The sequence below is a fragment of the Cuculus canorus genome, chromosome 16 (assembly GCF_017976375.1).
Source record: "Cuculus canorus isolate bCucCan1 chromosome 16, bCucCan1.pri, whole genome shotgun sequence".
In the NCBI taxonomy this organism is placed as follows: Eukaryota; Metazoa; Chordata; class Aves; order Cuculiformes; family Cuculidae; genus Cuculus; species Cuculus canorus.
This window is the reverse complement of record NC_071416.1, coordinates 12,319,754-12,336,934: the sequence shown is the minus strand read 5'-3', so window position 1 is coordinate 12,336,934 and position 17,181 is coordinate 12,319,754. Positions and strand designations below refer to the sequence as shown.

Here is a 17,181-nt window from a genome sequence, read left to right as displayed (position 1 = left end):
AATTGCTAATGTCACACTGAGCATTGCAAATCACAGGAAGTGCCAGTGGGACTTGACACAAGGATTCAAAAGAATGAAAGGTTCCTGATTAATTTCTTTGCACCTTGGCTCATATGGTGCTAATGCTGTTAGGTGATATGTCAACTTTCCGAAGGAACATTTTCTGGAAGGAATCACAAATCTCAAGCATATAAAGTGTATTTTTATCTAAGAGATTTAGCTGGAGTTGGCACTTCCCTGCTCTCTTTCCTTTGATAAGTGTAATCTGTTTCCCCGTTCATTTCAGCTAAAGCTTGTTTTAAAGTCCAAATACTTTGAAGGGAGGCTCAGCATGACAGAATGGAAATAAACTTCCTTGGCAAGCACAGCCTGCTTCTATCATCCACAAATTATGTTTTGGGTTGTTTTTTCTTTTTCTCCTTCAATTAAAGAAAAATGTTAAATCATAATTTATCATACTAAAGAGCAGTGGAAATTATAGAACAAGGATACGAGGCAAACATTTGGGTATGAAGTGAAAATGGAAGCTCAGACTCTGGAGATCAGACGAAAGGTAGAAAGGAAGGAATTTTCATGTAGCGGAGTATAAAAACCTTATGGGGATTCATACCACCTGGCTGAAAGAAAGGGGACACAGCCTAAGGACAGTCTGTAGCTGGTGGAAGCTGAATCCAGAGCTGTTTTGGGAATGGTGCTTATAAAAGACTCAATTCCCCTCTATCATTCTGCCATTTATCTTAATATTTTCACTCTGCCTTTCTGTATCGCCACGAGTCTGAAGTCTGCACAGATTTATTATGCCAGATTTTCCCCCCAAGGTAACTCAATGAATGACGTAGTTGTCTTGTGGATGAACCTGGCCCATTATCCATCTGCTTCCTTTTGGGATTAAAGTACTGGATGAGATGATCTAAGGTGGGAAATCATGAACATAAAGGACTACAGTTTTGAGAGCAGAGAGAAGAGAGATAAGAACTCAAACCTTTTTTACCTACATTGTTGACCATACAGACCCCAAAAGTTTTGATAGATAGCCGTCTGAATTTGCACTTCAATCCTGTTATTTTCCCTATTTTGTTTCAGTATTTTTCTCGTGTAACAAATATGATGTGTCAGAGCAACAATCTATGTCACATCAGCAGCTGTACCTCCAAAATCAACTTATGATTACATTCAATAATGTAGTACAAGTACGTTGCCTTTTCTAAATAACTGAACTGTTAGGAATCAAGTTTTCTATTTTACTAAGGATTCTGTGCAAATTTTTCCAAATCAGCTCAAGACAATATTGAAACATTCACAGTTCCGAATACAAGTAAAGTCCTTCAAAAATTAAATATATCTCAGGTTTGTCAAAAGCTTTTTTTCCCATTTCTGATTTTAATTTTTAATTTCTATCAGTCATTGAAAATTGGAAAAATCAAACTACTGTGTTCAAAAAACTGATATAGAAACTTCAAACTGGAACATTCCACTGCAGTTTTCTTTCAAAGAGAGTCAAGAAAGAGAGCATGTCTGCAGAAATGCAGGTGACAGAAAACATATTTAGAACAAGGAAGAGCTCCCTCCATCACAGGAAACATCCAACTAGTGCAATAAAAAACCCTCTTCCGATTGAGTTCTGCTTCTCTAGAACATAACAGAAGCGTTCAAAGGCTCCAAGACTCAAACAATTTACCCCTACACTGCAGATCTGTTATTGTGATCAGTTCTTCTTGGGATGCTAAACTAGGGAAAAAAGCATTTGTTCCTGCTATTAATTTTCTTTCCCAAAGCTCAGGATAGTCCTTACTCTAAAACCACAACAACCTTTCTGCCTTCCTTCTCCTAGGTTTTTCTCACTAGACAAAAAGTACCATCTGGATAGGGCATCCTTTCTAGAGAGGTGCTTTCTTGGCTAACCTCACAAATGTCTGGCTTCCATGATTCGGGACTGACCAGTGGAAGACACGAACCCTTTAAAAGCTCAGCTCTCCCTGTGACATCCTCCTTAATATCCTTTTAGAGGTAGGTGCTAATTCTAGGCAGCACTGAAAGTTAGTAGTGGCAAAGGCACCTCTATCCCAAAAGCCAAAAAGGTCATTTTGTTTGCACTCACTGCCTCTGCCCTCCGGAGTCAACAAAAGGTAGCCTTTTCCCCCTTTTTAACCCTGTGTCTGAGTTGCAAAGAGAGATGTGGTGACACTGAAGGGGAGAACATGCAGAGCTGCATTACAATCCAATTCATCAGAAAACAGAGCACGCCTGCCTTACAAATTTGCCTGCAGCTCTTGTCTGCTGTGTTATTTTTAAACTGCTTGCAGGTTGCAGATTTTTCAGTGGTCCTTCTCCTAACAGTGTACACAGAGGATTTAGCAAGGCACGACTTCCATTACCATGAATTTAAGTTACCAAAATTCCCAGCACATTAAAATTCAGGATCCTTCATCTTCCCATGAACTTCTTGCTGCAATATGTGTATTTGCAAGGGGGCATCCTGAGTCTCCTGCAGCCTCTCTCTGTGGCAAGGTCAGTATAACTCAGCTCTTTTATCTCTGATGTTCCCAACCACCACATATCAGCCTGCAGAGTGCAGCCCGCAGCTGCTATAAGCAGCGACTACAGGCTCTTTGGCTCGATATAAAAAACCCAAGAAGACCAACTCAGCTGACTGAACCCAATGCTCAGTTTCACAACGCTGTTATCACCCAGACGTGATTGTCTCAACACTGAAAACATCTGTTGTACAAGCAAAGGCTATGTGCAGGCATAAGACAGTCTTCCATCACTCATCCAGGACTCAGACTTAGTGCTTCCAGCAAACCTGCCCCACTTCTGTGGGAGCCTGGATGGGATAGAGTCAGGATTTGACATCTTTAATGCACGGAGAAACTACATGATCTGTGTACAATTCATATAGAGAAGGGACTAACAGGAAAAGTCTATCTATTTATGTCACCGTAGTATTTTAAAGAAGAAAGCAATGGGGCATTTTCCAGAATCACTGATTAACCACAACTGCTGCTGATGTAAACAGAAGCTGCAGATGCTCAGACTGTCTGAGGGGTCAGACCCTGCAGCCAAATGTAATGAATATTATGGTTTGTTTCATTCTCTGTTGCTTGGTTTATTCAGCAGCCTGGAGCAGCAATCCCCATCAGGTCAGAACCCCTCCCCTCATCTGATTTTGGTGTATCAGACAGCAGTCCATTCACACTATTGACTACTTTTAGGAATTCTAGAAATTACCACGGCTAGCACTGTAAGAAACACTCACCCAGCATCAGCAGCAGGGGCACAGCCACATTCATTTCCATCCCTTTGACACACGCAGAGGAGATGACAACTATGTGATATACAAGGGATTTGTTTTGGATCTGGAGCTCCAGCACAAGAGCCTTTGCCCTCACTAGGGTACAGCAGGGACTTGAAAGTAATTTCTATATAAATAGTCAACAAGCTTGAGTCACAGAAATATGCTCTGGCCCCACAGGCTTGACAACCATCTCTTTGTGGGACAGCGTGGAGTTAGTTGGTCTGTCTCAGCAGTGATGGCCAAGCAGAGCCTGGCCTCCCTTTGTGGGGTAGGGTTAAGGTTTCTGTGCTGTGGGTTAAGCTTATGCTTGCTTGACCCTGTAGAACGACTGTCCCTCATCCTTCTGTGCTACACAGCTAGTTAAGCTGTTGCTTATTTCTCCCCTCTGATTTGGAGAGTCTTGATTTGGCTCTTGACTGTTTATATTTTGCAGACATCCTCTGTGTAATTACATGGCCTGGCCCCAGGCTATCAGGCTCTGGGAGAAATAACCGCATTATTCCACAGAACAGTTAGCATAATTAAAATATTGACTGCAGATTAAAAAAATGTGCTGAATATTTCACAGAGCGGTTGGAGGGTTGGCAAGACTTGGCAGCTTGCTGGCTGCAGGAACTGGCTGATATTTAGGCGCGCCTTCTCCTTCAGTATTCATTGCTGTACGTGGGAACCGCTTTTTGTGCTGTCAACTTCTTATCTCCCAAGCAGCCAACCCACAACCAAGAAAAAATGAACTGACTGGAAATGAGGAGCTTCAAGGGTTTTCTTGTGATTCTTTTTGCCAGTGATACCATTTCCTTGTTATTTATGACTTCAGGACATCTGTCTTACTGTGTCTTTATCTATTTTTATTTGTGTCCATCTCTCCAAATGCACAGTGTAGGAACTGCATATGGCAAGAATATACCAGGTGATAAAACCACTTGCTTAAGAACTGTCTGTACCATAAGAGAAGCATTAATAAAGCTAAAAAGCCCACAAAAACCTCCGCCAGAACATTTGTTTTAGCTCCTCTTCCTTTTTTTGACATTTGATTTCTATCTGTAGTTCATCTGTAACCAAAGTCTAAGCCATAAAATCCTTATATTTGCACAACCAGAGGGGGTAGAAGAAGCCCAGTTGACAGGGCTGGTAGGAACTACAGAAGCACTCACCACTACAGGGCACTTCAGGAATGCTTAGTGCCTTTGCTCTATCTCCCCATTCTCTTTCCTAGCGTAATATCTGAGATAATAAACACTGCCAGAAACACACAGGTTTGGGTTTGAACGACTTCCTGGTTCTGTCTACATCCCCTGCTATCTGGCGAAAAAGGTAAAATGATCTCATGCTACAAATGTTAAACAAAACGTGGATGATGCCTAAATCACTTTGCAGATACCTACATCCTGAATAAAACGCAGTAGGATCAGTAACTCGATAAGGTTCTACTTTAAATCAACTTCTTATTTAATCTTCACTTACATGGTAGAGAAATTCCTGGAATGGTAGGAAGCGTTTGAGCCGCAGCGCAGTCTCACTAGCAAGGTCCAGGGACAGCTGAGCTGAGGCTGTCCTGCTCCACTGTATCTTCCAGGGACAAGGGTGTGATTTATAGTCTATCTACACATAGTGATTTATAGTATATCTACAGCTCTTGAGCTAATTTCCATTCCCACTCAAGGGGTGTCACAAGAAATGGCCAAATGCTATTTTATGAGGCTTCTATTACAGCTTTAAAGTAATCATAATAGCAAATTAATAGCAGATCTAGTCTGCCATTTTTCCATTCTCATTGCCATCTCTGTAATCAAGAGCAGTTCTACTTCTTCAAAGGTTATTTCTGGGCTGCTTCTCATTTTTGAATACTCAATTAGGAAAGGAGCAGGATGCCTTCGCACTCCAGCCATGGTCTGTAGGCTAGTGCCCTCCTTCTAAATTAAACTCCAAGACAAACTCTGCGGAATGAGACAAAATATGCTCTAAAATCAGCACGTAAAAAAGAGAAATTCACCGGGCACGTACAATGGTTCGTGTGAAATTGTTACAGCCTTTTCTCTGTTCTGATAGTTCACGTGGCTAAATTTTTAGTTTGTCTCCACTGAATGATTCATTTCTATTACCAGTATTTTCAAAATTAAATGGAAGAGGAGGAATGTGTTCATTCCCCTGCTGTGTTTAATAATCTTCCAAAATTGTTTCCTGTTTACTTGGAAATCCCCACCTCCGTGCAGTTGAATCGCATATTCACCCTCTTAACTTAAAAACAAAGCCTAGAAGATGCTGCATAGTTTTCATCTTGCAGTCATAAAGCAGCTTATGATAAATGTTGTTCTAGAGAGAAATTACTTGAAAATGCACACATTTGTAGCTCCACATGGTTTGCTTAAATCATAACTGATAGTTGAAAGAAAATACAAAGTGTCATTCATGCAACTTCTGATGAGTGATGGCAGCTTCTCCTTTAACAATAACTGTATTGGTGCTCAAATACAAATCTCAATGAAGACAGCAATAACCCCATTTATTGAACTAGGCTACATTCCTTCATGGCACTGGCTAGCACAGAACTCTGAATAGTCAGTATGTATTGTTTTGTGTAAGGCTTGTCTATAAGCAAAACTTACAGTGTATATTCAAGACAAAATATTAAAAATACCTAAATTGCTTTTCCAGCTGAACCATTATCTCTGAATTCCTGTGGTTTGGCTGGACAAAAGGGAAAGACTTTTCCCCTTAGCTTCCTCAAGGAATAAATTTATACAATAGGTCTTCGATTTTACTTACGTAGCACATATAAAACAAACTATTCTTATATAAAAGATTTGTAATAGCTCACACAAGTCAGCGTGTTCTGTGTTAGCTTATGTGAAAAGAGTTCATTTAACAGGCAGCAATATCCTGTGGCCTGAGAACAGAACTGGAAGCTGGGAATTCAGAAGGGACCTGAGCTTTCTCACACTTCCTCTCAGCTTTTTATAAAGGTCTAAATTTTTCTAAATTAACATTAATTTTACGTGATTAACTGGAGGCCACATGGGCCTGATTCACAGATGTGTTAAATTTCTACTGCTGCTATTAAAGCTGTTGGGAGCTTTCAGCTCTCCGCATGTCAGAGGGCTGTAGTGCGGGTACTCGCAGCCGTTGGGATGGAGAGTAACACCATTACTTTGCTCAGTACCAGCCATGGACTAAGGCAGGAAAGTGATGGAATAAAGCATAGAGTGTACAAATTCAGCACATCCTTGTCCATTGGCCTAATAGCCCTGATTAATCCATGCGGGACGGCAGCAGTACAGGTACTGAACTGTCTGGCATCCAGACAGGTACTGTGCAAGACCAGAGTCAGGAGAGCAGCTGGTAGAAAGCACTGGACTGGCACAGGGAGGTTGAATGTCTCTGGCTGGCATCCCTCAGCCTGGCTGATGGCTCCAGCAATGCAGACGCTTTCTTTTGAACTCTTGCACTCCTTACCTCGGTGACTAACTGAATGTTTGTTAGCTGCTGAGCCTCTGTTTGACTCCCCTTTTTAAATCTATGCTGAAGCATTTTATCTACCAGGTGGCTTTCCTCTCTTCCCCTCTCAGATGAGATGGAGCAGTCCCCTGCAATGCGTTCTGACTACTTGGTCTCAGGGATTCGAACTCCACCAGTGAGGAGGAACAGCAAACTGGCAACACTGGGCAGGATCTTCAAACCATGGAAGTGGCGGAAAAAGAAAAATGAGAAGCTAAAGCAGACATCTGCAGGTAGGATGAGAACAAGGGAATCACAGAATCACAGAATCACAAGGTTGGAAAGGACCCACTGGATCATCGAGTCCAACCGTTCCTAACACTCCCTAAACCATGTCCCTAAGTACTTCATCCACCTGTTCCTTAAACACCTCCAGGGAAGGCGACTCGACCCCCTCCCTGGGCAGCTGTTCCAGTACCCAATGACTCTTACTGTGAAGAATTTTTTTCTGATATCCAACCTGAACCTCCCCTGACGGAGCTTCAGGCCATTCCCTCTAGTCCTGTCCCCTGTCACTTGGGAGAAGAGGCCAGCTCCCTCCTCTCCACAACCTCCTTTCAGGTAGTTGTAGAGAGTAATAAGGTCTCCCCTCAGCCTCCTCTTCTCCAGGCTAAACAACCCCAGCTCTCTCAGCCGCTCCTCATAAGACTTGTTCTCCAGCCCCCTCACCAGCTTCGTTGCTCTTCTCTGGACACGCTCCAGAGCCTCAACATCCTTCTTGTGGTGAGGGGCCCAGAACTGAACACAGTATTCGAGGTGCGGTCTCACCAGTGCCGAGTACAGAGGGAGAATAACCTCCCTGGACCTGCTGGTGACCCCATTTCTGATACAAGCCAAGATGCCATTGGCCTTCTTGGCCACCTGGGCACACTGCTGGCTCATGTTCAGTCGGCTGTCAACCAGCACCCCCAGGTCCTTCTCTTCCGTGCAGCTCTCCAGCCATTCTTCCCCCAGTCTGTAGCGCTGCATAGGGTTGTTGTGCCCCAAGTGCAGGACCCGGCATTTGGTCTTGTTAAACCTCATCCCATTGGTCTCGGCCCAGCAGTCCAGCCTGTTCAGATCCCTTTGCAGAGCCTCCCTACCCTCCAGCAGGTCGACACTTCCTCCCAGCTTAGTGTCATCTGCAAACTTGCTGAGGGTGCACTCAATGCCTTCATCCAGGTCATTGATAAAGACATTGAACAGAGCTGGACCCAGTACTGAGCCCTGAGGAACTCCACTTGTGACTGGCCTCCAGCTGGAGTTAACTCCATTGACCACCACTCTCTGGGCCCGGCCATCCAACCAGTTTTCAACCCAGGAGAGTGTGCGCCTGTCCAGGCCAGAGGCTGACAGTTTCTGCAGCAGAATGCTGTGAGAAACTGTGTCAAAGGCTTTACTGAAGTCCAAGAAGACTACATCCACAGCCTTTCCCCCATCCAGTAGTTGAGTGATTTTGTCATAGAAGGTGATCAGGTTAGTTTGGCAAGATCTGCCTTTTGTAAACCCATGTTGACTGGGCCTGATCACCCGGTTCTCTTGCGTGTGCTTTATGATAGCACTCAAGATTACCTGTTCCATGACTTTCCCTGGCACTGAGGTGAGACTGACAGGCCTGTAGTTCCCCGGATCCTCTCTGCAACCCTTCTTGTATATGGGCACAACATCAGCCAGCCTCCAGTCTAGTGGAACTTCCCCAGTCAGCCAGGACCTCTGGAAGATGATGGATAGGGGTTTGGAAAGGACATCCGCCAGTTCCTTCAATACTCTTGGGTGGATCCCATCCGGCCCCATAGGACTTGTGGACGTCTAGCTGGGGAATGATGCTGCACAGAGGAAAGCTCAGCTTAGATGAAATTTGTTTACATAGGAAATTTTAATGGGGGCCTGATCTAAACCTTATGCAGAGATTTCACATGTTAGAGATTAATTATGTTTAAGGCCAGAAAGAGTCCAAATAGGCTGACTTCCTATATGATACAATATAGTACATTTAGAAGAAAAGATCAAAATCTGAGAGTGAAGCACAAGGCTCGACACTGACTGTGTTGTGTGGGCTGTCCCTTCTCCAAAATAGACTACACTGATGGCCCTAATTATCATCACCCCTTTTATTTGGGGTGACGTTTATATAGGTCACAGTAACGTTATAGAAAGTGACAGGAGGAAGCTACAGCATGTAAAATGCCTCCCCTTGAGCAGCTGTCTCTGCGGCGAAGGAGCCCAGCACACAGCACTGCGTGCTCTTGCTAGATCTCCCGGGATGTCCCAGGAGATCAGTATGGAGACAAACTCACTTGCCTTTTCGTAAGATAGGATGGTTCAATTCCCTCCACTTGCCCTGATATCCTGTGGAGCATCACAAGAAAGGACATAGCTCCAACGTGCTGTATTAAACAGTATGAAGGCTCTAATATCTCTATTAATCTACACACAGTGTGATCAGACAGTAGGTTTGATGATAACTCACAGCTCTGCGTATGGGTGAATTCACAGCTCTTTTAACAGAGGAAAGGGCACAAACAGGCTGACCAGTCCATACTCCCCAAACCAAAATCCTTGCATTTTTTTCCAAGCACACAGTAGTTGAGACTATAAGTGATTTCCACATTGCATCTTTCTCACTCCCATTATATGAATACACTGTTGTTAACTGGTGCTGTGCTATGCTCCTGCTTTGCACAGTGCTGGAGAAGAAGATGGCAGCACGGCAAGGTCGGGATGAACTCATTAAGAAAGGCCTTCTGGAGATGATGGAACAAGGTAAGTAAGATTTTTTTTTCATCTTTTTTTATTAGAGTCTTTTTCAGGACAATAGATGTAATTGCAGAAGAAGCCACCTAACAGTCAAATTAAGAAGGAAAACCTTCAATCCAGAGAGGAAACTGCATTATCTGAATTAAGCATGTCTTTCTTCAAATTCCTCCCTGCTGCAATCAATCCATGTAGGTTATTTTTTTTTTTGAAGTTTTACCATTTTGAATGCAACTCCATCTTCATTTGATTTATACGTGGTGCAATCTGAGCTGGTCTGTATGTTTATGCAATTGCTCTAAACCTAACTAAATCCTACTGCCAAGAAAGTCAGTTAAAACTGGTATAAATATAAACTTAAACACGCAGATGCATTCAGCTAACATGTACAACCCATTAATCCAAATCTCATAAAATGATACTAATCTGATGTTTTCAGCTGTCTTTCCAGTAAACCAAGATTGTGACAAAACATATTACCGTTCTGCCTGTTTTTCATTCACATGGAAAAGCGAAGCATTTGGTAATGTCATTTTAAAGCTTCCGGAGTACAAACCCGGTGCAGCAGAAATCATTAAATGAAAGACGGTAAAGTGTCAGAAACATAGACAAAGGACTGTGGTCCTGTATATCCGTACTTCAAAGCCCTGACAAATGCTCAAGGGAGACAAGAGATCTGGGTGACTATTCTGCATGATCCAGTGAGCTTCTCATGTTATGGGCGACATCCCAATTGCCATTTCCACCTAAACAGAGATAATAAAATCCATCTTTACTTTGAAAACTTGACAGCAAAAAGTACTGTCATGATGAAAGATTGGCCTTTGGAGTTGGACCAATCTGATAGCTAGAAATTATGTTCTTTGAAAGTAATAATTGAGTTTCTTTGTATAAAACAAGTGCCATGCCTATAAATAGCCTGTGGGACAATACTCAGTGATGCTATGCTGGAGTGTAACCGAGCAACTGAAGAATCAGAAAAAGAACATTTTAAACTGAATTTTTTTTTCACTGCACTAAAGCTATTTTCATATTATTTTATTAGATGTATTTTAATATGGGTGTTATGTCCAAGTTAAAAAAAAAAAACCTACAAAACCATCAGTTTATTCTAAAATGGAAGCTTTTAGAAAGCTCATTTTTAATTCTGTCCATTGAACTCTTTGTGTTCCTCGTAATTCTAGATAATTAGTTGCCCTATTAGCCTGTTAGTACCATGGATAGAAAAATACACCCCATTTCTGATAGGAGTATCAAAGTTCCCAATAAGCTATGAATTTGAAAAGACAGTTATCTACAGTTTTGCCAAAGCACAGTAAAATAAAACTTTATCTGTAGAGTTCATTAGAAGGTAATAACAATTAATAATGAATCAATGAAGCTCTTGTACGTGTGAAGAACTGGCTGGGAGGAAAATAGGTGATGCTAAGTTGCAAGATCATTTTAACAAAACTAAAATAGTTTAAATAAATATGTGTAGGCCAATGAGAAGTGATGACAAGCTGTGCTTTCAAAAAGGCAACTGCAAAGAGACTGCTTAGCTGTCTGCAAGGAAGTTCCATAGAGCTCCTATAAACATCAAACAAATTGTCAGGACCACCCAGCTGCCCAGAAAGGAAAGGATGGCTGACAGTCACTTGAAGGACACTGCAGCTGCCTGCGAGTTACTTTTCTTTGGTGTTGTGAATCTCCTGGGTTATTTTATTATAGTATTAGGAGAAGTAACTTATTAACTGGAATCAGAAGTTGACCCAAATAATTCTCAGTAAATGATTAGTGCCCTACTTGGACTGAGCTGAAGTGGCAGCAGTTTCAAGGCTAATTCCTCGTTTATGGAGTAATTTGCAATTGTCAGAGCGGCAATACCATGCTACAAGACAGCAGTAAATCCTAACATCCCTTTATTTCGTCAGTATCTAGTCCGCTTTCAAAGATCCGATTCCTGCTCTCTTTCATTAAATAGCCCAAACTGGGATGAAGCTGTACTCTGAGAAATCTCCGGGTCTGCTTCATACCTTTACAATAGCTGTGTCACACTCCAGTTTCATAGCACAAGGTCTGTCAAGCAGCATTTTGAACTGGACTGTTTGGCTCAGACCAAACCACAAAGGTAGTGCCAAATATGCATCAATCTGCGAGCAGCCCAAGGTGAAATTGCACCGCCCTTGGTTTGGTGATGAGTCATCCTAACAGGTTATGTCACCCTTTCTCCTCGTACAACCCCAACCCTCAGGCACACCATCAGACAAAGCTGCACAGCCTGCACAGTCTTCTCCTCGCCAGCTCTGCTTACATAGGGCAAACACAGCTTTGCTCTAGGGAAACAGCTTGCACTCAGTGAGTGATTACAGGGTGCAGGGTCCGACACACAGTGGGATGGATTCATTCCCAGCTAAATTACAGCCTCACTACTTCTGATTACTTTGCAACAGACAAGACTTTTTGCTGCTTTCCTTAGCAGTGGATCTAATGTCTGTGCTTCCCCTGTCCCCGGACTGTCTCTAAAACACAGCGTTGGGACCCACTTTGATCTAAGCATAAGCTGATGATTTCTGACCAGGAACATCAGCGTTGTGAGTCTCAGATGCTCCTCGATAGAAATTCTTCAACAGGGTTGTCTTCTGCTTGCCATTACTTCATTAGTCATTACACTTTCCATCGGCTGGGATCTGAAGGAACTCGTGTCTCTGACTGCAGTTTCATTGTGGCAGAGCTGTCAGCATCTTGCCTTTCCAAAGGATGTGGGGAACGTGCCAAGCAGAGTTACCTTGAAAACATTTAGGGATCTTCCCCTGATATTTCTTCCCATTGTGAGCACAGAACTGACCAGGTGTAACTGTACTTACAGCAATGAGAGGTGAGGGCTGCCTCTCAAATAATGCAGGCAGCTGTTAATACACTGATGATTATGTATAGGCTGCATTCACAATGAGCCGAAATGTAGGAATGAACTTTTTCCCCCTCCCCTTCCCTGTATCATAGCAACTGTGCTACTGCAGGGGCTATTTTAAGAACAGTAACTTTTCACCAAACGTGATTATGAGGCAGACTGAGTGAGCTCAGCGTACAAAAATACTGCATCCCTTCCGCAGCATCTCTGGGCCAAAATTTGATACCCTTACCCAAAAGGGCAATAAATAAATACCATTGTCAAAATAGTATTAAAAAGGAGTAACTGGGAATGCTAGCTATTTTAAATCAATGTTCAAGAAAGTTGCCATGATATCATTGCAAAAAAAAACCCGTAGCCTTGTCTGGAGCTTCCAGAAAGGAGTGTCTAGGGCTGAGAAATACAAGGTAGGAGGTCAGGGGTGGATATCAGACATGTCCATCAGCATGGAGCGCTGGCTGGAGCGGGAAGTAGTTGCTTTGATTTGCAGCAGTGATGTAGATCTTGTAAATTCTGAGAGAGTCATGAAGTAAAAGGATAGTTTGTATTCTGAGGAGTCTTGCCTGAATAGGAGATTACTAGAAAAGCTTCAGTCATCAAGATGCATACAGCTGCAGGGTTTACTGGCACAAAAATCTTTCAGAGTAAGCAAAGGGAGCAGTTTCTAGGTCTGCATGAAGAGAGGTTTGAATTTCTGATCAGCTCAATCACACAGGACACACTTTTCAAAGCTGAGTAACTAAATCTATGCCCAAAACCTACAGCTTGGTAAGGAATATTAGAAGCCTTGTCTTTGGTAAGGTCTGGCGTTACTGCTGGGGCAGCAGGATGGCAGTGTGTCGTGCACAGAGCCTGACACAACTCAGGCACGTCAGATCAACCTGTGCAGGTGCTACATCATGAACACTGCTCGTGCGAGGAATCGCCTCCTCCCAGGAACCTCTAATTTCCCATGCTTGTGCTTGTCTCCCACAGAGCAGGTGCTTGCATAGTACAGTGGGCCATTTGCTCGGGTTTCTGGATGCCCCCAGAAAAAAGTGCCCCTCTGAGAACACAGAGTGCATATTACCATCTAGCTGGGCTGGTCACTATGAGTTTTGCATTAGAGATGCTCAGCACTGTTAGAAATCATGTGCTGCTCTAAGACAGCTCTCAGTCGCCTGAGCACTAGCAGCCTTCAGAGGCACCATTCTCAAGAGCATAGCAGGGTGTTTCAGCTTTCACTGCTCACGGTTTAGTTAAGATTGAATGGTTTGGTGTTCTAGACACAGAAGGCAAAGCCTGCACCGGTGACGATGCCACGAGAGCAACACAGAGTGACCCTCCAGCTCCTGTGTGCCAGGCACTTGCCTCAGAAGAGGTGCAGCAGGAGAGTACAATAGCAGCCACAACGAATGTGACCTCGCTCGTTGAGGAGCTGCATTTGGATGAGCTGAAAGAAGATGCAGGTAATTGGATATAAAATGTTTTCAACAAATATAAAATGTTAAATATTTCTGCTAAAGCTGCTTTATGTGGAGTCAAATATGTCAATGCATTAAAGGGTCAGAGCACTTTGTTAGGCTCAGCCCATACGAAGTTGGCAACCAGTACTTAAAAACAGTCATTTTTGAGACTGCTACCAAACTGAGGGACCACACAAAGCTCTGCATAATGGGATTAGTAGGATCATGAGACGATCCAATCCTGGCATGGTGCCGCTTTGGTATTAGCAGTGACTGCTGTGAAGATGAAACAAGCATCTCTTAAAAACATTTTTTAAACTTCCGTGCCAAGCCTGAAATTGTTTGTCCTGGCTTGGGAGCACAATGTCAATACACAGCCTACACTGTCCATATCATCATCGTGCTTCAACATGTTGCAAATACAAGTGAAGTTCAATACCAGGAGCACAGATAAACTAGCCCAAGCTCCTTTCATGCGACTGTGCTCCAGCAGAGCTCATCTGTGACAGCAGTTCCTTGGGACCAGAGCAGCCAGGCACAAGGAAGCAGCTGGAGGGTTTCCATTCACTTTCTGACAACCAAGAAATGCAAAGCTGCAGAAATAATGCTTTATCCTGGTTTGTGAGGAGTGCCATGCAGTGATTACAGATGAAGATCTGCCCTCTGGTCAATCTTTACACCTTCTCCATCTGTCCTGGTTGCCTTTTGTTCTGCATCCTATGCCTTCTGGTCCTTCTTTCTCCGGGGTCCCAGCCGCTGGCCACTTTCACCAAGGCCACCCCTACCTGCTGCGGTTTGCTGAGCAATGCTGCCGGCTTATGGCCTCAGCCTGCTTCAGCAGCCCAGAATGGAAATAATTCCCTGAAGCTTTTTCAATGTCTTTGCTTTATCCTTTTCCACTTCCTTTTCCTCCTGTCCTTTCCATTCCCGTGACTCATGCAATTTTGTTCCCTTGTGCTGTTTTGCTTTTACATAATATTGCTCTTCTGGCCCATCTGTAGCTCTACTTCACTCTTAATTACTTTGACAACAGAAACTGTTCTGACTCCCAAAAAGTATCTGTCCTTCTGTTTGCTCATCACAAGGATGGGTTTTGTAAGCCTAACACCACCGTTCGCTCACCCATCACCTTCTTCATTTCAACTAAATGTATTATTTTATCAAGAAATATCCCAAAGCACTGTATGTGGGCTTCTAAAGATTTATCCTCTCTTTTTTTTTTCATCTCTTAAAATAGAGACAAAATAGAGAATTGGACATAGATGGCTTCTATTAATACATGCCCTCAATGCTGTTTTCCTTTCCCTTCAAACTCTATCCTTTATTGGCTGTGTTTGGTTTTGTATCACTCTAAAAATTAATTGAGGCAAACCCCATTCATCTCCCTGTTCTTAGAACAACCAAATCAAGATCTTGACCCGAATCCTTCAGGCACTGCTATTAATAGCAATATTACTCTTTTCTAGATCATTTCATTCCATATCACTAAGGAAATTTCTCTCTGATCTTCTAATTCTTATCATTGAGACAGGCTATACTGGAAAGATGTCGCTAAAAATATGTCACGTATTTAACCTTATGGCTTTGTAAAACCCAGTACTCTGATCTAAAATTTACCTTACACTGTGTTCAAAATTGTGTATTGGGGTTTTCAAAATCATCCTGATTTCTTCTCTGTTTTTGTCTAATCCTAGTTCCTTTTATTGTTTCCCTGGCACATCCTTTCCTCTCTTCTGTGTTTCTTTTCCTCCAGTTTTTGAGATGTCATTTTTACAGGTTCCAAAAAAATAACAGTAGGATTACTTTCTCTTGTCTCCCTGGTCTGCAAGACTCCACTCCTATTTGTTGGAAATCTTCCTACCTCTTTCATCAGTGGCCTCTAGCTTTTAAAATAATTATTGTTGATCTAGTCTTTATGTGCTAATTTATCCCTGTCTGTGCATTCTAGCATTCCTGTCTCTAGTGAGTCCACCTTAAGGAACTCATTGGGTGAGAAAGCTCTTCAAAATTGTCAGAGTGTATTGCTAAGTTTATTATCATGGTGAGTTTATTGTAGGGCTTGTCCTTGGGCTCACTCCAGCCTCAGTACAGTAGGTGTCTTTCTACAAATTCATCTGAATATTTGAATAGAAATAAAATGAATATATTTGCTGTATACCCAATATGTCATATTTCATCTTGAGGGTGTGGGATGAGGGCCAGGGAGGGGAAGAGGAGGAAGCAAAATGAAATAGTTGTAGACTTCATGTTTAGTTAATACACAGAAAAGAACAGCCTAGGCAGAAAGAGGGCAGTTTTTCCCACCTAACCTCACCAGTGGGTTTGGGGGCAGTCCTAAGGGAAGCATTTCTACCTAGTAGTAAGATGGCATTTTGACAAGTGGCACTCCATGAATAATTAGCTACTCTGGCAAGGAGTCTAGTGCTGAGCACTTGGAATACTTTCAGCAGGATAATATTCACTCTGCAGTATGAAATCTGTTAATAGGTTTGTGTACTCAAGACTCAGGTCTGCCTTCAGACTGAGTCAAACGTGCTGTTTTGACCAGAAACAGCCACAGAAAAAAATAGAAGCAACAGTTCTTTGCGGGGAAGATGGAATGGACATTCTTTAGACAACAGCACACAATGCCTATTTGTTTTAATGATAATACGCCAGAACTGGATGGAGTTCAGAAACCAGAAGATCTGTTTGATGGAGGATGAGTGTGTTTCGGATCCACTTTCTCTATAGGAAAGGTCTCATTTATGGCTGCTCCTCTGCATCTGTGCAAACAGCACTTTATGCCGCGGGGAGGTCTCCTGATTTCGGTGAAGTTACTGCCAGAAGAGAGTATCGCTTCACTCAGGGAAAAGCCCTCAAGTCTGACTAATTTTCCTACCAAACTACTAACATCTGCTGAAGCTCTAGATCTTTCTGTAATGTAACCTGTTAGTGACTTACTTTTCCTCTATTCCACATTTTGTCTTCTATGCAGTAGGTACAAAAATACAAAGTGATGTTAGTCTGGAACAAAGCATTTTGCTATAAGTATATTTAAAAAGAGAATTATTTCCTTCTATAATTCAGGCAACTATCACACAGAGCAGCTCTCCTACCAAGCCAAATTTCACAAGAATTCCTATTAATTATGCATATTTATTCTACTTTCCTGTCTTTTTTGAATGATAAATACTAATTCCTCCTCTTCTAGGCATAGTCATTAATATGTTTGTCAACAAATTAAATGCTATTATCTTGCCAATGCCATTCTTTCCAACTGCCTAAGTGCTCTGGTGCCTCCCCATGCACTCTGAACACAAGGATGCTGAATGTTCATTAAT

The 17,181-nt window shown here is 42.6% G+C and overlaps 1 protein-coding gene across 3 annotated transcripts in view; it reads left to right on the top strand.

The window, feature by feature from the left end:
* The window catches only part of PHACTR3 (phosphatase and actin regulator 3), a 108,922-nt gene that overhangs the window by 51,356 nt on the left and 40,385 nt on the right, over nucleotides 1-17,181 (top strand). For all 3 annotated transcript variants that reach the window (XM_054081124.1, XM_054081126.1, XM_054081125.1), the window contains exons 2-4: nucleotides 6,862-7,023; nucleotides 9,455-9,532; nucleotides 13,679-13,861. In XM_054081124.1, the coding sequence (XP_053937099.1) occupies nucleotides 6,862-7,023; nucleotides 9,455-9,532; nucleotides 13,679-13,861 (423 nt within the window). The remainder of the gene's footprint in view (nucleotides 1-6,861; nucleotides 7,024-9,454; nucleotides 9,533-13,678; nucleotides 13,862-17,181) is intronic.